At 33.3% G+C, this 26,262-nt stretch overlaps 1 protein-coding gene across 8 annotated transcripts in view; it reads right to left on the reverse strand.

Moving 5' to 3' along the window:
- ARHGAP12 (Rho GTPase activating protein 12) overlaps window positions 1–26,262 on the reverse strand; it is a 159,210-nt gene that overhangs the window by 50,486 nt on the left and 82,462 nt on the right. For 7 of the 8 annotated variants that reach the window (XM_033106072.1, XM_033106071.1, XM_033106070.1 and 4 more), the window contains 10 exons: window positions 21,091–21,172; window positions 16,091–16,192; window positions 13,647–13,745; window positions 10,237–10,339; window positions 8,692–8,808; window positions 6,374–6,472; window positions 3,585–3,662; window positions 3,358–3,492; window positions 3,022–3,124; window positions 75–2,185 (listed from right to left, as the gene is read on the reverse strand). In XM_033106072.1, coding sequence (XP_032961963.1) covers window positions 2,011–2,185; window positions 3,022–3,124; window positions 3,358–3,492; window positions 3,585–3,662; window positions 6,374–6,472; window positions 8,692–8,808; window positions 10,237–10,339; window positions 13,647–13,745; window positions 16,091–16,192; window positions 21,091–21,172 — 1,093 coding nt within the window. In that variant the 3' untranslated portion in view covers window positions 75–2,010. Of the gene's footprint in view, window positions 1–74; window positions 2,186–3,021; window positions 3,125–3,357; window positions 3,493–3,584; window positions 3,663–6,373; window positions 6,473–8,691; window positions 8,809–10,236; window positions 10,340–13,646; window positions 13,746–16,090; window positions 16,193–21,090; window positions 21,173–26,262 lie in introns of those variants that run through there. The other variant, XM_033106069.1, reaches the window with a different exon arrangement.

A 26,262-nucleotide genomic window follows, 5' to 3' on the forward strand; every position in this document is an offset into this window, starting at 1 on the left:
TAGCTATAGACTAATAAAACATTTAAGACTTCACACACACATATGTACTTTGAAACAAGAAACACAGGACAATATTAATCTTTGATATGTCCATAACTACCGAAAGAAAACATCACTGATATGAGTCTAATTGTTTTCCTGGCACACGATCACTAAAGCATATTGTAATATTAAGGATATCTTTAGGCAAATATAAACATTCTCATTTGGGGGCTTTTTCTCCCTGCCCAAAACAATCTGCTTTCCCATAGCTAGCAAGTAGCTTGGTTTGTCATCAATTTAACAAGATCACAGCAACAAACAATAGTTTTACCACTAAACTCAAGTGAGAGATTTTTAGACAGATCATACAAAAAATATTTGTTCCCGAGGAAGACAATCTGTAAATTATAAATGCAATTCTATGAAAAAAGAGTCTTGGTTACAAATCATTCACTTTCAAATATTGATGAAGAAATAAAAAGGGAGATGTGAAGGAGGTACTGAAATGGCGGGGAGTAGAAAAGGTGTGAAATGAGAAAAATATATTTGCCACAGAAAATATTAGATTCAGTTTTTTTTTAAATGAGGTATAAGAGTATGCCAGTAAATACAAAAACAAAAAAATTAAAAACCCAAATGCACATTTCAAATGGAAAATTCTCTAAACCTCTTAGTTTTCTTTATTCAGATTAGACATTTCATATACAGCAGTTAATCTAGAAAAATACATTTTAAAAAATCTTCAACAGACCATGCTCTCTATAACAAAACCTTCCAAATCCTGCTTTATTATACAAATCAATCTACATTAGTAATGTAAAAAGAAATTCTTAAATTTAGCAATGTCATTTTCCATCTGACATCCATCTAATTTACATATGGGTTTCCACTATTCATACTGCAGAGTTAGAATTCTGTAATAAATTTTTCTAATGTATTCTGTACATATTAAATAATCTAAAAGGCTCCTCTTGTAGTGCATTTACCATTTAGCAAGTCTATTCAGTATTTTTCCAGTACCATTTGCATTACAGTGATTTGCCTGTAAATGTAATTAAAATCTAAAAGTGCACACAGTTAACTTTCTCAAATAATGACCTATTTCAGGAGGAAACCTAATATTCATGGAAAAGATGACCAATATCATGATTAGAAATGTAGGGTTAGAATGTACTCTGAGGCTATACAACACAATTATATACATAAGCTGAAAGACATTAAGTCTTCAGCCTGTATTTACATAAAATTACGTCTGTTTCCACAGGGTCATACCAAGAACTCAGTATGGCACTAGATATAATTAGGATTGTTAGCTAAATCAGTGTAGCACAGACAGCCCAAAAATACCCTGAACTGACCTATGCTAAATTAAACTCCAGTATATCACAGTGTTTTAAGTAATATTAGTGTGCTGCCCAAATAAGCAACTAAGATATCCAATAAGGATGCTGTGCGGCATGGTACAAGACAGCCAGCCTCCATCAGGAAATTATATCTGAGTTATAATGAAATCTTAGCACTTACACTGCACTGCATGCAGAAACCCTGACAAAGATATACACAGGTTTCAAAATGGATATACTTCATTTTGTTTAAAATGCCCGAGTGTGTTTTCAAAATAACTGATAATAAGTATTGTTCTATCAAGTGATGAACCTAACAAATCATGAGAAGAAATTCTACATTATCCAGTTTGAGGGAAAAAAAAATGTAATTTTCTTACCAAATTATCCAGTGTATACGACTGGTTAAATTGCAAGTTTTGATTTTTACTGAAATTCAGAGTATGAAATGCAAACATTCAGGATAAAATCAATTCAAAATTACACACAGGTATATCAACTTGCAACAAAGCAGCAAACGTGAGGGCCCAACACACATCTTGACTCTCCCATTCCCTTCTGACCCCTCAAAAAAGTGCAAAATCAAAGAGTCACTGCTTGGTCCAAAAATAAAATACATCATGTATAAGGATTTGAAATCTGATGGAATTCGGCTTCTACTCCACAGGTTGTCTTCAATAAGAAATCAACGTCCAAAGATGGAATTTATTTCCAGAAGAATTAATTCTACAATCTGGTTTTGGTAGACAGTATGAACTGCGATATTACCAGTTTCTTTCTCTGGCTTTAACAGAGTGGGACCAAAAACAATTGCTACACTCTGATAGGTCATTCGGTTTTTTTCTCCATTTTCTATAACTCTAAGGGGGAAAAATGCATTATTAAAAGAGAAAATAAAAACTAGAGAGGGTAAAAATTCTTCACATTGTATTACAACCATAAATAGTTTGCATTTAGAAATGAGAAATAACACTCATTTTCCTAAGGTACATATAAACCATTTAGCCAAGTAGAATTAAATACAAATGCCATGAAAAGATTTCTTCTGGATAAACACAGCACAGCTGTAAGGTATAATTACACATACTCCAATAAACTTATATGTGTGATATTTTAGCCTAGCATTTAAAATAAGACATAGACTTAAATACGAGTTACAATTCAGGCAATAATGATTACTACACTAGGTTGACAGGGAAAAAGTATTTCATTAGGGCACAGATATTAAACTTTCAATTTTACTCATTCTTTGTTTTTTTGTATTTTTTTAATCTCTCTCATTGAGATCATTTTAGTATTCTAGTGGTCTTTCTTTCAGAAGGGAAAAAAATCAGTTTTTAAGGTGGCTATTTATTAACAAAACAATTAAGGCTTTATTTTAAGGTGATTTAATAGTCCTCATATAATAATCTAATGTTCACATTAATTAACTTTAGCAACAACTTTTGAACACCTACTACATACCTGCTAGGCATTATATAATTGCTTCATATATAATACCTACTTTAATGTATTCTTTATACCAAACCATTTTACCCATGAGGAACATGGGCTCTAAGGAGCTATCTTTTTCAAGTTACAAAGACAGTAAGTAGCAAAGCTAGATCTGAACCTGGGTCTGAGTGGCTTCGCCTCATGGGTCCTAGACCCCACTTTTTTCTGAATTACTACTTCTCTTTTGTGGTGAGACTCTTACCTTTTGAGATGTCTAAAAAGGATCTGCATTGTATCTTGATTTGGCTTTGGCAACTGTTTGATTAGGTCCTTCACAGCAGCAACTCGCTGTCTTGGTTCTTGTTCTGAAAAAAAGATAATAATTGGAGATTTTACATGGAACTAAAAGCAGTGACTTATTTTGGAACCTGATATTTGGTAATACACAGTGACATCTGGTGGTCACATTTATAATTTCTGGAGTAAAATAATCCTTTGAAAAAGGTTAAAATAAAGATAAAACAGGATGCAGTGACTTAATCTGCACAGAGGATTTTCAACATCTAGGGAAAAAAACGGAGTAAAACTACATACTTACTAATTGCATTCACAAAATCATTAAAATGATTAAATGTAAAAAGAGGTTCTGGTAATTCTCGAAAAAACATTTTGAGTGCTCCAGTGATGACATGAATATCTTCCCATTTACTGTCATTCAAGTCCAATTTCTCATCTGAAAAACAGTAGGAATAGGAATTTTAAAAAATTAATTCTAACAGTTCTGAGTGATTATTTTGGATATACCAATAGGAAATATGATCTTACCATGATTAACTGCAAATCGTAATTTCTGGATCACTGCAAGGTTGCCACTTACTCTGTATATCCCATCGATATCCAAACCTAAGAGACAAAAATAATATTTTTATGTTTAAAGTACTTGTTTGCCTCTTCTAAAGATGCTCATGTTTCAGAATTCTTATTCATTAATATTAGCCTAAATCAAATGGGCAAATACTCTTTTCCTCTAAATGGCTTTTTATAAATGCTTGGCAGAGAGAGGAGGGTGGAGATTCACTCTGAATTCTGTTTAATAAATAGCAACAATTCTACCTTGTTTATCGTGTAGAATGTAAAACATCTCATTAAACTTGAAATCATAACAATTTAAGATAAAATTCTAAAAACACCAGGGGATAGTTCAAACAGTAAAGAAAGCCAGTACAAAAAAACAGACACATAGACTAATGGAATAGAATTGAGAACCCAGAAATAAAACCACATAAATATGGACAGATAATTTTTGACAAAGAAGCTAAAAACATACAATGGAGGAAAGACAGCCTCTACAATAAATGGTGCTGGGAGAATTGGATAGCCACGTGCAAAAGAATGAAACTGGACTGCTATCTGTCACCATGTACCAAAATTAATTCAAAATGGATCAAAAACTTAAGCATAAGACCTGACACAATTAACTGCATAGAAGAAAACATAGCTACTAAACTTATGGATCTTGGGTTCAAAGAGCATTTTATGAATTTGACTCCAAAGGCAATGGAAGTAAAAGCTAAAATAAACGAATGGGACTAGATGAAACTTAAAAGCTTCTGCACAGCAAAAGAAACCATCGACAAAATAAAGAGGCAACCAACTGAATGGGAGAAGATTTTTGCAAACAGTACCTCCAATAAGGGGCTAATATCCAAAATATACAAGGAACTCATGAAACTCAACAACAAAAACACAAACAACCCAATTGAGAAATGGGCAGAGGACATGAAGAGACATTTCTCCAAAGAGGACATACAAATGGCAAATAGACATATGAAAAAATGCTCAACATCACTGATCATCAGAGAAATGCAGATAAAAACCACAATGAGATACCACCTCACCCCAGTCAGAATGGCTATCATCAACAAGAAAAACAGTAACAAGTGTTGGAGAGGCTGTGGAGAAAAAGGAACCCTCATACACTGTTGGTGGGAATGCAGACTGGTGCAGCCGTTATGGAAGGCAGTGTGGAGGCTCCTCAAAAAATTACGAATAGAATTACCATATGACCCAGCAAGCCCTCTCCTGCGTATCTACCCAAAAAATCGGAAAACATTTCTCCATAAAGACACGTGTGCTCCAATGTTCATTGCAGCTTTGTTTACGGTGGCCAAGACATGGAAACAACCAAAATGTCCTTCGATAGATGAATGGATAAAGAAGTTGTGGTATATGTACACAATGGAATACTATTCCGCGGTAAGAAAAGATGATATAGGAACATTTGTGACAACATGGATGGATCTTGAGAGTTTGATGCTAAGCGAAGTAAGTCAGACAGAAAAAGCAGAGAACCATATGATTTCACTGATATGTGGTATATAGACCAAAAACAACAAAAGAACAAGACAAACAAATGAGAAACAAAAACTCAGACACAGACAATAGTTTAGTGGTTACCAGAGGGTAAGGGGGGTGGGGGGTGGGAGATGAGGGTAAGGGGGATCAAATATATGGTGATGGAAGGAGAACTGACTCTGGGTGGTGAACACACAATGGGATTTATAGATGATGTAATACAGAATTGTACACCTGAAATCTATGTAATTTTACTAACAACTGTCACCCCAATAAATTAAAAAAAAAAAAAAAGCCAGTAGAAAAAATAAGCCCACCCATTTTTGACAAGGCATTTTATAGTATGTACATATTAAAGCACTCTCTTAAAAATGTTTGTCATATTAAGTGCTTGTAATAAACTTCATGCAGCTAGCAACTAAAATAATGGTTCTATAAAAACAATTGATAATTTGCTAGTTTATTAATTTTATGTGGAATAGAACCATTTGAAATTCACACAAGTAAGCCTAAAAATTCAAATATTTATTAAATGATAATGCTGTACAATTTAACATAGCACATTATCGAAAGTGTTATTTCATTTCAAATAAAGGCAAGTAGCATGGTGTATGTCATATTAACAAGAGTCAAAGAGACATCTGTAACTGGCAGAAATTACAAATTATGCAAATATTTTAATTATGTAAGACGTTTTGATGAAATAGAGATATAAGTTAATGTGATTAGTCAAGATATTGTTAATTTATATAAAACTAGTACAAATATTCTAAACCTGTTAAAATTAACCAAAATAGAAATTAAGTCACATTTTACAGTAAATGACATAAAAAGTATTAAATACTTTATAGTTGACTTAAGTTTTAAAATGTTCTCTCATTTTTATTAAAAACAGAAGAAATTTTCTCTTAGTAAGTAAACAATCTCTTCATACCTTCTACACTGTCAAATTATTTCTTAATAAACTCAGTTTCACAATCACCACCTCCTTCATTTTAAGCAAATGCAATCTCCAAATAACTTCAAACAATACATACGCTGATCAATCATAAGCACTGAACATTTAAGATGCCTGCAAAGGTCTTAATTTGAAACAGGTACAAACATGTTAAGCTTTTTGCAAACAAGATGCTTTTCTTAACATCTACAACTATACAGAACTTTTGGTGGCATCATCAAAACCATAAAAATCCTAGCGATTATGATGGCAAAACAATGGGTTGGTGTGCTTAACATTTTTCAAAAAATCATTTTCTTACCATATTCTTCAACATGTTCAATGCATAATTTCACAAATTTTGGCACTGTCCCATTCTCTCTCTGACACAGATTAGCAAGATTGGCTCCAAATACCTGATCTGAAAGAGATTTATTTTTAAAAATGAGCTACCTTGCTAAACTTTAGTTCACAAAACGGCTAAACCACTCAGAGCACAACAGAAAACATGCAGTGCATCCAGAATTCTTTATCATGACCTTATGCTTTATTATGATCTGCACTCTGCCTACCTCTTCCAATTTTATTTCAAACAATTTTCCTTCTCTTATTCTTGTCTACGAGCCTTTTTACTTTCTACCCCATTTGTAGACATTTCCCCAAATTTAGCTTCTTCTCATCACTCCTGGTCTCAGCTACATGTCATCTCCATAGAAACACCCTCTGACCATCCTATCTATGGTAACTCAATTCCAGTCACTGTATTAGGTTCTTCATAGTAGTCATCACTCTTTTAAATTATCTTGTCCATCTCTAATTTTCATAGGTAAGTTTTATGAGGGCAGGGACCTCAAAAGTAATTCTCGAACACCAATCGGTATTCATAGCGCCTAGGCTCAGGCCTGGAGCTAGCACTTAGTAAATACGCCGGTATTTTCTAAACTATTAAAATAAGTATGTGCATGCCCATCAGGTGCCAACACTTGATTTCACAAAGTATATTTCAAAGGCTATTCTATCTAGTAATCTTTCAGCCCAAAAGTTTTGAAATGTCATATTCGTGCTATATATTCAGGGAAACAAACAAAATATCTGTAGTGGTGAACAACATGAAGTGGCAAGTTTGTATTTCTCAATGAAAACGGCCTGGTGAACAAATCAGCAGCAGTGCCTTCCTATTCATTTATTTGTCAGTGTTCTTTAAAGGTTCTGAACTCAAAAAGATAAATTCTTATGCGTTATCTGGGAGTACCTGTTTGTCTATAACTTAAGAGTGCTATTCTGAGGGCCGGCCCGGTGGCTCAGGCAGTTGGAGCTCTGTGCTCCTAACTCCGAAGGCTGCTGCCACATGGGCCAGTGGGCTCTCAACCACAAGGTTGCCGGTTCAACGCCTCGAGTCCCGCAAGGGATGGTGGGCTCCGCCCCCTGCAACTAAGATTGAACACGGCACCTTGAGCTGAGCTGCCTCCCGGATGGCTCAGTTGGTTGGAGCACGTCCTCTCAATCACAAGGTTGCCGGTTCGACTCCCGCAAGGGATGGTGGGCTGCGCCCCCTGCAACTAGCAATGGCAACTGGACCTGGAGCTGAGCTGTGCCCTCCACAACAAAGAATGAAAGGACAACAACTTGAAGCTGAATGGCACCCTCCACAACTAAGACTGAAGAGACAACAACTTGACTTGGAAAAAAGTCCTGGAAGTACATACTGTTTCCAATAATAAAGTCCTGTTCCCCCTCCCCAATAAAATCTTTAAAAAAAATTTTTTTAAAAAGTCAAAATGGTTTATTTAAAAAAATAATAATAATAAAGAGTGCTATTTTGAATCACCTAGCTGAACTCTTCCTAGAAGTTTTAAATATCTTTTTAATGAAACCCATTTAATGAAAACCACTAGATGCTTTGTAAACAAATGCAAAGCATCTGTTCCAGTGATGGTATTTGTCAGAAATTTCACAATCGAGACAGATATATATGTATCCTTTACCTATATATTTACAAATCCTTTACCAATATATTTACTGTTTTCAATCATGTATTAGAAAATTTTACCTTTGGAATTAAACATGCTTGTAAGAACTAAAGGTATATACAAGTATATGTGATTTTAAAGAATGTTTTCTTATTAAGATTCTGTTAGTGCATTATGGTGCTTTTAGTGAAATAACAAATGTATACATTTAAAAAAAACACCATACACTAATTTTTAAATTAACGTGAGAACTGAAGGCAAACAATCAAGAATAAAATTATTTGTTCAATATTTTTCTTCTTTCTACTGTTGTTAGTGATTGTTTATTCAAAATTTCTTCTCATCTGTGTATCTCAAAACTAAAAATCTTTATTGTCATGTCTTCTAAATATCTGCCACCCATCCCATCACATCGGTGGTTCCTCTGGTACCACCTAAAAACTTAGTTTGGTAGTTATGTCTATTTGATGGCCTAGCTAAAATAAACTCTACATGTGCATTAAAAAAAAAACAATTTTTTTTACTCCAATGTATTTTAATCACTGAACCTGATAACTTTATAATGAGTAAGAACATTCTTACTCTTTGGAAATTTTTCAGTCTTTAATTTAAAATGCCTTATTTCTGATGTTGGCCAAAGTTCATTATTATAAACATTACATCTACCTACCTTTAATATAACCTTTTTCACGAACAGCTTGCAAAGTGGGGCGCCGTGTAAGAAACTTCTTCAAGTTTTTCTTGGTTTTTTTCTGTTCTGAAGAATCTATGCTAGACACTTTCATGGCTTAAAACAAACAGACAGTAAACATTACACAAAATAGAAACTTTTTTCCACCTAGCATTCAAAATACATTAATCTCATATGTAAAAATCATAATATAAATTCAGTTATTCTAACTTTACTATGGTTTAAGAGAAACATATGAAGAATCAAACACAGACCCAATTTCAAAGTGATAAACAAAACATTTCATTTTTATCACTAAATACTGACCACAAATTACCTTCTTTAGTATATGTGCCAAAACATCCCTAAATTATTCTAATTTATATTCATTATTTCATAAATAATCTTATCTTAATAACATAATAATCTTAATAACTTAATAATCTTAATAACAACTTATCTTCCTTGATACTCCATCACTTATAGAACGGAAAATGACCAGCAAAACAGAAAATCATAAAACATAAACAACAAAAAATCCCTATCCTTTCCTATCCTTATTGAACTAGGAGTTGAGAGACCGAGAACGAAAGAGAGATCCATATTTTATATTATAATTATTTGTAGTTAAGGTAAGTCTTATCATAATTATCTGTACTGAGCTAAGAATACTATGAAAAATGTTCTACACTGCCTTTAGTCCTGATTTCTTTCTCAATTACAACAACAAAAATTCAAAAAGTAAATTTCTCGAAAATAACTATATTTGAAGAAACAATATATTAATAAGGAATTAAAATAAAATTTTCATGTATTTACATTGTTATATGGTGACAATGTCAGTAATAGGCCTAAACTTCATTAGAATGAGGGAAAACAAAAGCAGAACTGATTTTCTAATCATTCGGTTACTTTGGAATGAAAAAAAATTCTCAGTTACATGTGAATTTGTTAAAACAGATTTAACAAAGTTCAGAGTCACAGTTAATGGCTTATATAAACCATGTAATTCACAAGAGGCCTGCATTAGACAATGCTATTCTTAAAATTGCTGGGTTTAGCTCTGGTCCCTTCTGTATATATAATCTGGAAATATGAGTGTGTGAAGCTGCACTTGCACAGATATATCCTGGTCCAGAGACGCTACCTGGTGTTCCGTACAGAACCATGATACATATCCCATGACTTTTCACTTCTTAGGTGTAAGATTCTATCAAGAATCTTAAACAGTAATTACCTATTTTTAAATCAATAAAGTTGAGCCTCCTAGAGACCTCAATAGAAATGCAATCTAATACATTTTTTCTCTTGAAGTATCACAATATCTCAAAATTAATATGATGACATAGGAATGCACAGGATGAGGCTGAAAAATGACAGTGAGTTAATAAGGAGAATAATGAAACACTGAGATTGCAAGATCTTATAACTTTTCTTGTAAGACTGAAGAGTGCACTCAGCTTTTATGTATTTATTTAAAATCTTTGAAAAGCTAAGAGAATGAGCTCATTCAAACCACTACCAAATAGAGAAAGAATAACTTACAACGAAGTTTTTTAGTATCCTTATGGTCCTTTTCTTTATCATGCTTTTCTATTCCCGGTGAATCTGGGATCTCCTCTTCAATTGCTTCATCAGTTTCTATTGTCTATTAGTTAGAGATTTCCCAAACACACATTACTTTTGATATTACTTTAGGTATAATAGCATATTTCTCAGAATGATCAGTTATTGACTCTTCCAAATGATTTTAAGGAACCAATTAATACTATATAGTATGTTTATGTAGATACTTGCTAACTAAGTCATTTAAAATATTCTTTTCCCCAGGTGGCATTAATTCTGAATTTTAAAAAAATTACTGATAATTCACAGGACAATGGGTTTACACTGATAATAAGGCAATCTTGCCTCATTTTGAGCAACTGCTTAGGCATGACAGTGATAACAGCTAAAAGGTCAGGCTACACTCTGTGGTGATAGAATAGGATGAAGCTAATTCTGTTAAAACAGTACAAGATAAAGCTAACTAACCAATGACGCATTAATTTTTCACACCAACAATCTTTTTAAATTATACTTTGAATCAATAGCTAATTATCACTCACAGACTCATGGATCTTAGAAACTGAAGGAAATCCTAGAGCTCTACAGCCTCACCACAGTCACTTTTACAGATTAAAAAACTAGGATGAGTTCTCAAGCCAAAAACATTGCTTTCCCTTCATATTGAGGTCTTTACTCCACCGAGAATTTATTTTTGTGCATAGTGTAGGGAAATGTTCTATTTTCTTCTTGGATATCCAGTGGACCCAGCACCACTTACTGAAAAGTTTATTCTTCCTCAGTTTTCTACAGTGCTATATCTGGCATAAAGTATCCAAAGATAGAGGGGTCTATTCCACAGGTCTTTGCATCTATCCCAGTATGGATACTATATTGTATTAATTAATATAGTTTTATGAAGTCTTGATATAGAGCAAGTCCTTCCACTTTCTTCTTCATGAGTTTCTTGGTTATTCTTAGCCCTTTGCATTTCTATATGAATTTCAGAATAAGCTTCTCAAGTGCCTTCAGAAAACCTACTGGGATTTTGAATGAGATTCAAAAATTCCAATCTATGAATTTATAAAATATTTAGAAGACTACTGTATCTTTACATTATTGAATCTTTTATTCCATCAGCATGATATGCTTTTCATTTAATTAGGTTTTCTCCAATGTCTCTCAATATTAAGTTTTGTAATTTTCCCTGCAAAAGTCTTGCACATCTCTTGCTACATTTATTCCTCAGTACATTTTGCCACTTTGTAAATAGTACATATTTTAAAATTTCATAGTCAATAGCAAGTTCCTCTGTTTTTACCTTGTTTATTCCCTGATCCTATAGGCTTTGATTTAAAATAACCACTTAATCTGCAAGGCCTTCCCTGACCCCTACACTAGGTTAGCCCCTACTTAATCAGTATGTTTATAGTATGTTGTACATCCATTACCATCATAAAACTCATCACATTTCATTATATGAACTGCTCAGTTGTCTACCTTCAGTAATCTTCTGTCTTTGATGATAAGCTCCATATAAAAAGGTGTAGCATCTGGCTGCGTGCTGCTACATCCGCAGGACATAAGGCACTCAAACATTTGTCAAATGAATGTAGCCATGCTTGCTTTCAAGAAATAGCGAGGAGATTACTATAACTGGAGCTGGAAGTCCATATTGTATAGACTAGACCGTACATTTGAAAAGACAGAATGGGCTTAGGGTGTTGAATTTTAAGGTGAGTCACAGAAGGTTTCTGAGCAGGAGAGGATTATAAAATTGACATTAGGAAGTTTCATATAGCAATGGCATTAAGAACAGACTGGTGAGTGTCTTTTGATAGACGATTGGATAAAGAAGACATGGTACATACATACAATGGAATATTACTCAACCATAAAACAGATGAAATACTACCATTTGCTACAACATGGATGGATCTTGAGAATATCATGCTAAGCAAAATAAGTTAAATGGAAAAAAATCAAGAACCATATGATTTCACTCATATGTAGGATATAAAACTGAAAGCAACACATAAACAAACAAACAAAAACTCACAGACACAGACAACAGTTTAGTGGTTACCAGAGGGAAAGGGGGCTGGAGGTTAGAAAAGGGTAAAAGGGGTCCAATATATGGTGATGGAAAGAGATCTGACTTCAAGTGGTGAACACACTACAACGTACAGATGAGGTGTTATAAAATTGTACACTTGAAACCTACACGATTTTATTATGTCACCCCAATAAATAAAATAAAATAGAAGAACAGATTGATGGGGCATGAGATGAAATAAAGAAAACTGTTCAGGTTACTCTTATCTTAGTATAAACACATAAAGGCCTGTCTGTGGTTTCAGGAATAAATGGAAAGGAAGGAACAAGATTCAGAAATAGCATACAATATTACAAACTGCAAAGGAAGAATATATATAGATTGGTGAGTAATTTGCTAGAAGAGGTAAAAGTTGGAGGCGGAAGAGTTAAAGAATACTTAGATTCCAAATCTGGGTGTTTTGAACTGAGTGAATCATAAAATTTTGGAGTTTGAAAGTATACTTGGAGACAATCAAATTCAACCTCTCTATTTTATAAAGTGAGAAAAGTGAGGCCCAGAGGTAGAATACCTCAGTAAGATCACAAATCTTATTAATAATGAGGCTTTACCTATAAAGTCTCTGAAAGACACCTTTATCTCTACTAAAGCCAGTGATTCCCAACTTTTTTTTCTGTCTCTGTTTAATTTAAAATCGTAACACATTCCCTAAGTATTCACTTTCATTTTTGTCACTGATATTTAATCCTTAATCAGGAGCCATGCCCCCATACGATGAGGGAGTAAGAATATAGCTTAAGAAAGTATATCCGCTAGTTGTTTATCACTGCTCTTACTAACACAGTTTCAGAATATAAACCTGAGGTTCTTTTTTGGTTGTTATATATACAAGAGGAGATTTACTAGGAACATGACGGCAATGAACACTTATTTGTAGGGGGATGGGGGAAAGCTAGAACACCTGAGAATACCTTGGGGGAGAGGCTACAGAGATGTCACTAGGAAAGAAAAAGTGCTAATAAAGAGAGTACAGCTTTATTCATTTCACAATTTTGCCTATGACCTGTTTTCAACTCACTGAGTCATTGAATAAATACTATGTACAAGGCACAGTTTTATGGTACCTTCTTCTTGAACTATTTCTTTTTGGACCAATCCTGCATGTGAAAATTACTTAAAATAATTTAAATATTTAAATTATTACTAAATTGACCACTGTCTTTCCTAGCTGTCAAAATATTTAAAAAGTGTTTTTTCACATATAAATTGGAAACCAGATATGAATAACCAATTAGCCAAAAAAAAAAAAAACCACTCTGAAGTGAAAAATAGTTGACCTAAGTTAAATACATACCTGACTATTGATAGCAGTAGTAAGAACTTTAAACCAATCATTAATAACAGTGTCGTTATCAGACTGAATCAGCAGTTCTGTTCCTTGACGGGTTTTCAGCTTTACAGAAAAGGGGGATGGGGGGAGAGTATGGTTAGTGCTTTAAACCAAATAAATGAACACAATTGATTCAAAGTCTGAAAAACCACCAGCAGAAGATTAGATGCCATATATTATGGATGCAAGGTTTAAGCACTACACAACAATGAGATACCTTTTATTTTAGTATAAAACATTACCAGCTAAATTATTTTAGAAAACATGAAGTTTACCTCACAATAAATTCAGTGAAAATCTAATAATTTAGGGTCCCAAACTTCATCACACAAATGGCTGCAATGTAGTATACTTTATCATTTAAAAATGTGTTGAAGTACCAAAGCAGTACATTTTAAATTAGAAACGTAATTTATTTGTAAAGAAATAAAATCTATGATATTTCTACATAAATCTGAGAAACTGTTTCTCTCTCTCTGGTTAAAAAACAAATGTAGAAAAAGAATACAGAAATAGTTAGACTTCCATTATTTCTTATTTAATAAGCAAATATAATGGCTTAGTAGAGCAAGAGTACAGACACTATATATCGCATTTCTTTGGGGCAGAAATACTACTAAATTTACTAAAGTGTCAAATCATGAACTAACTCAGGTAACAATATTATATATTATGCTATATGAAGGCAATAACCAATTTATGTATAATCACTTTGGTTCAAAGTTTCTTACACTTGATTGAGGAAGAATTTTAAGATAGTTGGAAAAAGCATTCCTCCTATTTTCTGGTTAATAACTGTATTTTTTTTCCTAGAAGAACATATGACAACGTATCCCAAACAATATTCTCAGACATACGCCCCAAGCATAGTTCCTGAAGTAATGTTTAGAAAAGGTATTCCTCAAAATAAATAACCAGTTATGTGATATTAATTTGGGAAATACTGGACTGAAGAAAGTTAAATAAGAATCACTCCTCAAGACTTCTCAGTGCTTTGATATTCCAGGGTGTGCTGTAATTTTCTAAGCAAGGAATAAAATATACACCGTTTCCTAGATTTATTTGACTATGGAATCCTTTTCATTTGGAATTAGTTATTCAGACTGCAAGGCTAATTCAGGAAACAGTGACTTCCTTTCTTGCATTTCTTTCTAGAAAGTGATCAAGCCAGTCAACCAATATTGAATATTCAGTGCACAAAAGATCCTGTTAGAGGTTCTTACTTAAAGGTAAGGAAAAATACAGTTTCTGTGCTTAAAAAAACAGAAACGCTTTTAATCATCTAGTGGAGGAAATGATTTACAGATGGTGATAACGCAAGGTACACAAAAATAAATGCTACTTTATAGGCCAAAGAAGAAGCATCAGTGTTGTGGTATCATTTCTCATGGGTCTTGGAAGATTGGTAACGTTTAACAAGCAGAGATTGGCATGGATCGGTACCCAAAAAGTGAAAATCATAGATGCAGGAAAATAGAAACTAATCGAATCTGTCTAGACAACAGACAGGAAAGGACCGAAACATGAGGCTATAAAAGCTGGACTCTGCAAGACTGTTTGCAAAGACAGCCTCAGAAATTCCTCCTCTCTGTACCCACACCTCTCAGCAATGCGACTTTGCTGCCCCTCAATCAACAGGTGGATTATAGTTCTCCAAACCCCAAATACTTGGCTGGCCTTCTGACTTGCTTTTACCAACAGAATACACTGATGTGTGGCTTCTAAATCTAGGCCTCAAGAAGTCTTGCAGCTTCCACTGACACCTTCCTGGAATCCTGACACCGCCATGTGAAGAAGCCTGAGGCGGCTGGCTTCCTTAAGAACGAGAGATATAGGGGAGAAAGAGGCCTCGCAAACAGCTGGCACGAACATGAGACACGTGAACTAGACTGTCCGGCACCAGTTATGCCACCAGATGACCGAAGCCTCATGAATGGTCCCAGGTGAGATCAGAAGAATCACTCAGCTTGGTACAGGCCAAATTGAGCAAATAAAATGATTCTTTTCTGAAGCTGCTAAATTTTGGGGTGGTGTGTATGCTGCAATAAATAACTGATACAGAATCATATGCTACTGCGGAGGATTTTTAATGACAAAATGAAAGTCTTTATTTTTTAACATTAGATTTCATATGTAAAGGAAACCACATCCTTTTTATTGTTGCTGGGGAAAGGCAAGATTTGTGGAACAAAGGCTCATAATAAATAGTCTGAGATCCAATAACTTATGCAAATAAAGTCCAATCTTTATACCAGCTTTTTTTCTTAAATTATGATACAAACTGACTTAATGATCAATTTTGCCTTATCTAGTCATATTGAAAGCCCAGTTCCTAAAATAACTCAAAAAAAGAAGATCCAATGACTACAGTTAAGAATCTGAATTATACTTAGAAAAAAATTTATTACCTCAAATACGTTCTTTTTGCTGGATTTATCCTTTGAAGCCATCTCAATCGTCGCCCCCTTAAGGTCCACTGTGAACTCTGGTTTGGACTGATTGCTCCCAAACTTCATTTTGAAAGAAGGAAAAACCTTTATATGATATTCATGTATATGTGTGCATTCAAAAAGCATTAAGATCACTTTTACATTAACAAAACCAAATAGATGATTATCTCAAATTCTTATTCTTTCCATATTATAAAATAACAATTCTTGCTTTATAACTGAAAAATGTCTACAAGACATGAATATATATATATATATATAGTTCACAGAAAAGGAAATAAAATGGCTCAACTTCCATTGTAAGAAAAATACAAAAGTCACACTAAAATCTTTTTTCACCCAACAGTATAGCAAAAAAAAAAAGAAAAGAAAATCTAAAAGTTGATGAAAAACTGTGTTGGTGAGGCTACAGAGAAACAGGCCCACATATACAAGTGGGGTATAAACTGGAACAAATCCTAGAGAGGGAAAATTGGTAATTCTATATTTGCAAATTTACAAACACATGCAGTCTTTGGCTTAGCAATTCCATCTCTTGGCATTTATCCTAGACTAATATGACTGTATAAAATGATGTGTTTAAAAAGGAAAGGCAATAGTCTTATATATGTATAAATAATATGTGGCAGATATCAAGTGCTTTTCCACCTAATAAACATTCTCTAAACCTGATTTTGTGATTTCAAGAGTTATTTCCTTATCGACTATTTATGTTGTCAACAACTGCCAATAACTTGTAAAACTAGAAAACTCTAAGCCCCATGTTCTTTTATTCAGCCTTTGGTAGAAATTGTAACTAGAGCCAGATGCTACAAAGCCTTAGCAATATAATGAGGAACTGTGAAAAGAACAGGAAGACAGTTGACATGGGTGGTTTGAGAAGAAAAGGTACTTAACTAGCTATTATATTTTGTTAATCAGATAAAGAAAAGATTAGCAAGTAGCAGAAAATGTATGTCAAATGTAGATTTACACTGTACCTTGCCATCATTAACTTAAATTTTTGTTTAGTCTAGTCACTAAGAATAGAAAATAGCATTCCTATGTTACTGAAAGATTTAGAGGTTTTAAAATCTTTAAGGGCTGATAAATTGTAATCATAAAGTCATAAACATTTGTTACAGGAAATCTCATTTGCTAAAATATTTTCAAGTCAAATTAAGTTTGTCATTGGAAATGGATCTTACCCACCAACCTTGTGATAACTTATTCACAGTGTCAGTGACTCTACTTAGTAGCTTCACATTTAATAAATGGTTCAACTTCATCTTTTTCCTTTTACTTCATCTTTGCAGCTAGCAATGTGGACTTAAATAATGTACTTGTTATAACAAAACAAAATTTATGATATTATATGGAATTTTTATTAGTGGAATCAAAATTAAAATCACAATAAAAATTTTAACTATTCTACAAATGCTTGGCCTTCTTAAGTACCATTGTCATTCAAAAGACATTTATTTAATTAACTATAAAACTACCATGAGCAGATAACTTTCTGAGCAAAAATGATACAGTATCTCAAAAGTTAAAGAACTTAAATGTACACATTTAACAGAATGATAAAAATCAATTTAACTTGTCATTTCATGCTCTGTAGATGGTTCATTATAGGGTACAAATAACTAGCCAAATAAGATACAGCAACTAAATATAAATACAACAACATGATGTGGAATGCTAGAAAAATGCCTTCAATATGGTTGGCAAAATTTTGTGTTTGTCATTCTTTTTCAAAATCTAGTCTCACTTTTCTCTACTGTAATCATCCTTATAATACATTCATGGCAAAGAAAATAGAATTACTGTGGCAAGGAGCATGCAACAAGAACACATACAGTGACAGCTGAAACAGGATCAGATTTTACATATGCGACAGCAGGCCGATGACTGATAGAATTTTTCCAAGAAGAAAGCATCGAATGCAAGAGCTCAGAGACTGAGCCCTGTTGGCAGAATGACTTGATGGAAAAAAGGAAGAAAATGACGATGTCATAACGATGCACAATGGCAAAATGACATACAAGAGAGAAGCATAATGGAACCAGGTAAGACAAAAATGCAATTCGACAAGCAGACACAACACAAGCAAAGCTAAACTTCCAAAGTCCCTAAATTTATCTCAGAATATTTTCTGACTTTGTTATTACATAAATTCATGTTTTATTTTTAAGATGAATGCTTGATAGAACATTATACATTGAACAGACTTGTCTTAGTCTATGTTCACAACAGAAGACTTGAGGGGTAATAGAAGTCACTTCTGGTCCTCCACCATCTTGCTCAGCCCCCTGCTCAGAAATCCCTTAACTTCCTTCCTTGTGCATGCTGAGCAATTCCTCTGGTACCCCTTTTAAGCCCTCTTACCTGGATGGCCCTACTATCCAGCTTGCCTTCCCCTTCCTCTAGGACAATAGTTCTCAAATAGACATCATTTTGTCTCCCAAGAGACATTTGGCAATGTCTGGGGACATTTTCAGTCATCACAACTAGAGAAATGGGTGCTACGATCATCTGCTAAACAATGATAGGACAGCCCCCACAACAAAGAATTATCTGACCCCAAAAGTATTTTTAGAAATTTGAAATTAGGTATAAATTAATTTGAATAGCTAACCAATATTTGTGTGGTAATTTTTTAAATGCTCAAGGAATATGAGGAATGTTATCTGAGAGGGAGCATATGACATATTGTATTATAACTGTGCATGTGTTGGACTTCCCCCATCACAATGTAAGCTATGAAGACAGGGACCACGTTATTTACTGCTAAACTCCCAAGCTTAACACAATTCCCAGAACATAACAGGCTTTTACGTCTATTGAACAAATGAGGTGAAATGAGGTAAGAAAAAACCAAGTATACTTTCTATTACTGATATAACAAACCATTGGATAACTAATATTTTCCAGAAAACTAGTAGAATGTATCCTTAAGGAGAAGGAAAAACTCACTGGATTTTTGGATAACATCGCAACTATGCAAAATTTATCTTATACAGTGAAGTCGCATGCCACATATGTACATTTCATTTACTCAATTTTAACTATCTATAGAACAAAAAATAAACACAAAGCATGAATGATTTACAAAAAAACAGAACTTCAAATAGTATGGGTGATTTTACTCAGCAATCCATCAATAAATATACGCCCTGGAGTCAGTATAAAATTTGAACCAACTACTTCTTCAAGTAGATCTCTGTGTAGGTTTTTGCACTAAGTGTGAATTTAATTTTTAAAGAACCATACTTCTATAACATGACCTCTTAACATAAACCATCCAAACTCAACTGAAGGAAAAGCAATCTTCCACTATTAAAAGAAAAAACTGGCTCTGCTAGAGACTGACTTCTCACACAGCACCTTCCGAAGAGATATATGTAAGGACAATTTTTACTATAGGTGATATTTATCTTTTTGGTTTATATGATAGCATTAGAATCCCATCCTCAGGTAAGATGTGATTTCACTATATAAACAGGATACATTTTACCTACGACAGATTTAGTTGGTGACTGAGCAGAGAAACACAGCTAGCTAGGATTCTTTCAAATTCTTTTTGAACAATTCTTATTACAGAGTTAATTAAGAAGCATCTTAATTGGCAATGTTGGAATAGAAAAATAAGGAAACAATCTGTATGTCCACCCTTAGAAGACTGGTTGAATAAATAATGGAATATCCATATAATGAATATTATATAACCCTAAAAAAGATTGAAAAAGACAATTATGGGCTGAATAAAGTGATTTCCAACATATATTCCTAAGAGAAAAAAGGGAGCAAGGCACGAAAGTATATAATGTCATAGCTATTGTCTATAAAAGAAAGAAAATGTAAGACATATATTGCATTTATTTTTGCATAAAATAGAATTAACTAGAAATTAATAAATGGCTACAAAAAAGAATCATCCTGCATATTTCATCAATTTTTAATATTTCTGAATGTTGTGTATGCCAAAATACATTATGCACACTCTTTATTTGAATAATCTTACTCCCTTTTTCTTAGGCCATTTAAATTAGTTTTCTTTCCCTTAATATGTGTTACACATGGAAAGAAAAAAGCAAGGCAGTCTGAGATTTTTAAATTTGCTATAAAATAAAAATGAAGAATTAACTGTACAACCAAGCATTTTATTATATCCCACATTTGTTTAGTTTATTGAGACTATAAAACACAGTGACTATAGTTTATTCATTACATTATTAATAACATTAATAAAATTTCATTTCAAGGCAAAAAAAACAAATAGTGAAACCCTAAAGGTAAGAATTCATTGAAAATTCTACAATTTCAAAATTGGGTAGCTCAGTGAATTTTAAACTATGTTTCTGCTACTGCACTTAGAACGGTATATAATACATATCAAACATTCAAAAAGTGTTAGCTTTTGTATGTCAAATTATAATTTTTAGTATTTGTACTACAAATAACTGAGGAGTAATGATAGTAAACACTCAAATACACAAAAAGCTTCAAAATCCTACAAGTAATGGCAACATTTCTTTTTCTTTAAAAGTTGATTGACATTCATACAGACCCAGACAACTGAATCACTAAGTATCCAGGGGTCAGATCACAATTCAAGGTGGAGCTTGACACAGCACTGCTTATTTTCTGACTAAATGCCTAAAACAGCAAAGTTACAAACACAGGAGATCTTTAACGTCCTGAAGATGACTTGAGAAATGCATTTGTTCTATCATGCCCAACTAGTAAGCCTATCTTTCAATTCAATGGATAAAACAGAATTTGTTGATTTTAACCAGACTTTTCTAATTAGCCTTCTTTCTCTGATGAGTCAAAATGTATCTTTTTACTAAGAACTTCATTTACTTTTATTTGTATACCAGCTGTAGCTAGGACTCTGGAATATGTCATGAAATTCAGATACAATACCATCCACATAATTTAAATGTATAAAGCCTTCAGAAAGAAGCAATACTTACCCAACTCGTGCTACTTCCTTGAGTTTTGGTAAAGAGTAAAGACGAACCCTGCAACACGGCCCAAGACGACAACCAGTTCTTTCTGTAATTACAAGGATGACCAATAAAAGTTCTACTATCCAGGTTTCCCAACCAAATTTTAAAAATTAAAAACTACTTAGCTGTTATCAGTGTTGTCCACAATTTACAGTCACTATTGACATCTAATTGCTTTTATTGGGGATATAATGCTAATGGAAATTAGAATCATTTTATGGTCCCAACATGATCATAAAGGCCCCCAAACAAATGAAGTTAATTAGAGATATAAGTTATCAAAGTAACAATATACTTAATTATGTTTACATGGGACCAATCCAGCACATTTATGATCAAGGGCACTAAAATTTATTTTAAAGCCACATAAATTGCACACCATTAACAGGCAAGAATTCCTATTCACAATTAAAAATTAGAAAAACATGCTTACCTTACCTAATTCTTTATAGTACAGATTGGTTATATTTCTTTATATTTCTTGGTTATCTCCCTTCCCCTAATAAGGCTACACTAGGTAAGCAGTACATACTAGGTACATAAATATATAATAAATTACATACTGATTGACAACTGAGGTTACTAAGATGAGAGTTTTATTTTCCTGAATTACAAAATCAACATATATAAAAACTCTGAATACAGACATGAAGGAAAGGCCCTATTTCTTCTCCTTCAATTCATACTCCAGAAATAACTAATGTTTACTTTATAAGGGAATTCAATTGCTGGCAGGCTAAAATGAATGTCAAGTATGTTTATGACAGGAATTTATTAAGGCTTACACCTTATAGCCAAACATGTGGCCAGTTTTATAAAAACTATATAGGTATTCAAAAGAAGGTTTATTCTTTATTTTCAGAATGTAGAATTTAGTATCTATCAATCATACCTACATTATTTTATTATTACTTTTTATGTCTACTTAAACTTCAAGAATTAAAAAAGTGGAATACAGTTTATTACTACACAATCAACTAATATTTGACAAGAATACTCAATAAATAGTGCTGGGATAATTGGATATTCACATTTAAAAGAATAAAACTGGAAGCAATATACAGATTTAATGCAATCCCCATTAAAATCCCAATGGCATTTTTTTAATTAGTTTCAGGTGTACAAAGCAATGTAATAGACATTTACACCTCTCAAAAAGTGATAGCCTCCCTCTCCCAATCTACTACCCCTCTGACATCGTATATAGCTGTTACAGTTCCGCTGACTCTATTCCCTATGCTGTACTCCACATTCTGTAAATATATATATACACATACATATATATATATGTATGTATGTATGTATGTGTGTGTGTATATATATATATGTATATATAAATAAAATTATAGTTGACATTATTATTCAGCTTCAGCTTCAGATGTACACTGCAGTGGTCACCAATGGCATTTTTAAAGAAACAGAACAAAAAAAAAATCATCAAATTTGTATGAAACTACAAAAGACCCTGAATAGTCTCAGCAATCCTGAGAAAAAAGAACAAAGCTGGAGGTATCATACTCCCTGACTTCAAATTATACTACAAAGCGACAATAATCAAAACAGCATGATACTGACAGAAAAAAACAGACACACAGGCCAATGGAACAGAATTGAGAGCCCAGAAATAACCCACATATATATGGGCAAATAATTTTCGACAAAGGAGACCAAAACACATAATGGAGAAAAGAAAGCTTTTTCAATAAATGGTGCTGAGAAAATTGGAAAGCCACATGCAAAAAAATAAAACTAGAGTGATACTTGTCACCACATACAAAAATTAACTCAAAATGGATCAAAGACCTAAATATAAGACCTGAAATAATGAAATACACAGAAGAAAACATAGGCACTAAAATTATGGGCCTTAGTCTTAGAATTTTATGAATTTGACCCCATAGGCAAGGAAAGTAAAGGCAAAAATAAATGAAACTATATTAAACTAAAAAGCTTCTGTACAGCAAAAGAAGCCATCAACAAAACAAAAAGGCAAACAACTGAATGAAAGAAAATATTTGCAAACAATACCTCTGAGAAGGGACTAATATCCAAAAATATATAAAAAACTCATACAACTTAACCAAAAAAAAAAAAAAAAAGCAATCCAACTAACAAATGGGCAGAGGACCTGAACAGACACTTCTCAGAAAGACACATAAATGGCCAATAGATATATGGAAAGATGCTCAACCTTATTAGCTATAAGGGAAATTCAAAACAAAACCACAGTAAGATGACCTGAACAGACACTTCTCAGAAAGACACATAAATGGCCAATAGATATATGGAAAGATGCTCAACCTTATTAGCTATAAGGGAAATTCAAAACAAAACCACAGTAAGATACCACCTCACACCTGTTAGAATGGCTATTATCAACAAGACAAGTGTTAAAGAGGTTGTGGAGCAAAAGGAACCCGTATGTATTGCTAGTGGGAATGTATATTGGTACAGCCACAATGGAAAACACTATGAAGATTCCTCAAAAAATTAAGAATAGAGCTACCATATGACCCAGCAATCCCTTTTCTGAGTATCTACCCGAAAAACTTAAAAACATTTATTCGTAAAGATGTACATACCCCTGTGTTCATTGCAGCATTATTCACGATGGCTAAGACATGAAAACAACCTAAATGTCCTTCACTGGATGACAGGATAAAGATGATGTGGTACATATCTATAACGGAATACTACTACTCAGCCATAAGAAAAGAATACTGCCATTAGCAACAACATGGATGGATCTAAAGAATATCATGCTAAGCAAAATCAATTAAAAAAATAAAAGAACCATATGATTTTACTCATATGTGGGATATAAAACAGAAAACGACAAATGAACAAACAAAATTAATGAACACAGACAACAGTACAATGGTTACCAGAGGGGAAAGGGGGGGGGAAGTAGAAGAGGGTAAAGGGGGTCAAATATATTGTGACGGAAGGAGACTTCACTTTGGGTGGTGAACACACAATGCACTATATGATATAGTATAGAACTATATACTTGAAATGTATATAATTTTATTACTAGTATCACCCCAATAAATTTAATAAAATTAAGAAAAAATAAAAAAATAAAAATGAAAGATTGAAACTGGACCCATATCTTACACCATTCAAAAAAGAAATTAACTCGAAATAGATTAAAAATTCAAAAGTAAGACCTGAAACCATAAAACTCCTAGACAAAAAACATATGAATAAAGCTCCCTGATATGGATCTTGGTAATAATTTCTTAGATATGACACATAAAGCACAGCAACAAAATAAAAAATAAACAAGTGGGATTACCTCAAACTAAGAACTTTCTGCACAGTGAAACAAACCATCAACAAAGTGAAAAGACAATGTATGGAATGGGAAAAAAATTTGCAAATCATACCTGTTAAGGGGTTAATACCCAAAATATATAAAGAACCCACACAACTCAACAGCAAAAAAGAACCAATAACCCAATTTAAAAAATGGGCAAAAGACCTGAACAGACATTTCTCCAAAGAAGATATATGAAAGGCCAACAGGTACAGGAAAATATGTTCAACTAGTCATTAGGGAAATGCAAATTAGAACCAAAATGAGATATCACCTGACACCTGTTAGAACGACCATCATCAAAAAGATAAAAGATAGGGCAGCCAGATGGCTCAGTTGGTTAGAGTGAGCTCTGAACAACAGGGTTGCTGGTTCAATTCCCACATGGGCCAGTGAGTTGCGCCCTCCACAACTACATTGAAGGCAACAAACTGCTGCTGAGCTTCTGGAGGGGCGGCTGATGGCTCTGTTGTTTAGAGCGGGAGCTCTCAGCAAGGTTGCCGGTTCAATTCCCACATGGGAATGGTGGGCGGCGCCCTCTGCAACTAAAGACTGAAAAACAGTGACTGGACTTGGAGCTGAGTTGCGCCCTCCATAACTAGATTGAAGGACAACGACTTGGAGCTGATGGGCCCTGGAGAAACACACTGTACCCCAATAAAATATTTTTTTAAAAAGATAAGAGATAACAAATAATGTGGAAAAAGAGAAACTTTGTATACTGCTGGTGGGATAGTAAATTGGTATAGCCACTATGGAAAACAGTATGGAAGTTCTTCAAAAAAATAAAAACAGAACTACCATATGATCCAGCAATTCCACTTCTGGGAATATATCCAAAGAAAACAAAAACACTAACTCAAAAAGATATCTGCACCCCCATGTTCATAGCAGCATTGTTTACAATAGCTCAGACAAGGAAATAACCTAAGCATCCATTGATAGATGAATAAATAATTAGTAATATATGTGCATACAATGGAGTATTATTCAGCTATAAAAAACAAAGAAATCTTGCCATTATGGTAAGTGAAATAAGACAGAGAAAGATAAATACTGTATGATCTCACTTATATGTGAAATCTTATAAACAAAACAAAACTTCACAGAAAAAGAGACCAGACTGGTGGCTACCAGAAGTGTAGTGTGGGGGGGAGGAGAAATTGGAGGAAGGTGGTTGAAAGGTAAAAACTTCGTTACAAGATAAATAAGTACTAGATATGTAATGTACAAAATGATAACTGTAGCTTAACACTTTTATATGCCATATAAGAAAATTATTAAGACAGTAAATCCTATGAGTTCTCATCACAAGGAGAAAATATTTTTTTCCATTCTTTTCTTTTTATTCTATCTATGTGAGAAGACAGATGTTAGCTGAACCTATTACAGAATCATTTCACAATATACGTAAATCAAACCATCATGCTGCACACCTTAAACTTATACAGTGATGTATGCCAAGTATTTCTCAATAAAACGAGAAAATTTTTTAAATTAAAAAATGTTTACTACTAGTGAGTTTTTATTTTTCCTTTTATTGCCTGTTGTTTTTGTTTGTGGTTGTTCATGCTACTTATCTGGTGAAAAGGCTATTCTTAATGATTAATAGTCATAGTGGATCTATTCTCAGTGACTTATCATTTTTAAGTACTCATCTTTGTGATGCGTAATGCTTTTACCCTGAATTGAAAGTGTCTGTTATTAAGATGCCTATTCCCACTTTTTAAAAACATCTTTGACGTGACTTTTTGTTTTTTTCAACTTTTCTGAATGATATTTTAGATTTCTCTTTTGAATTTAGTGGGGTTTTGTTT

Source organism: Rhinolophus ferrumequinum, chromosome 5, assembly GCF_004115265.2.
Source record: "Rhinolophus ferrumequinum isolate MPI-CBG mRhiFer1 chromosome 5, mRhiFer1_v1.p, whole genome shotgun sequence".
NCBI lineage: Eukaryota > Metazoa > Chordata > Mammalia > Chiroptera > Rhinolophidae > Rhinolophus > Rhinolophus ferrumequinum.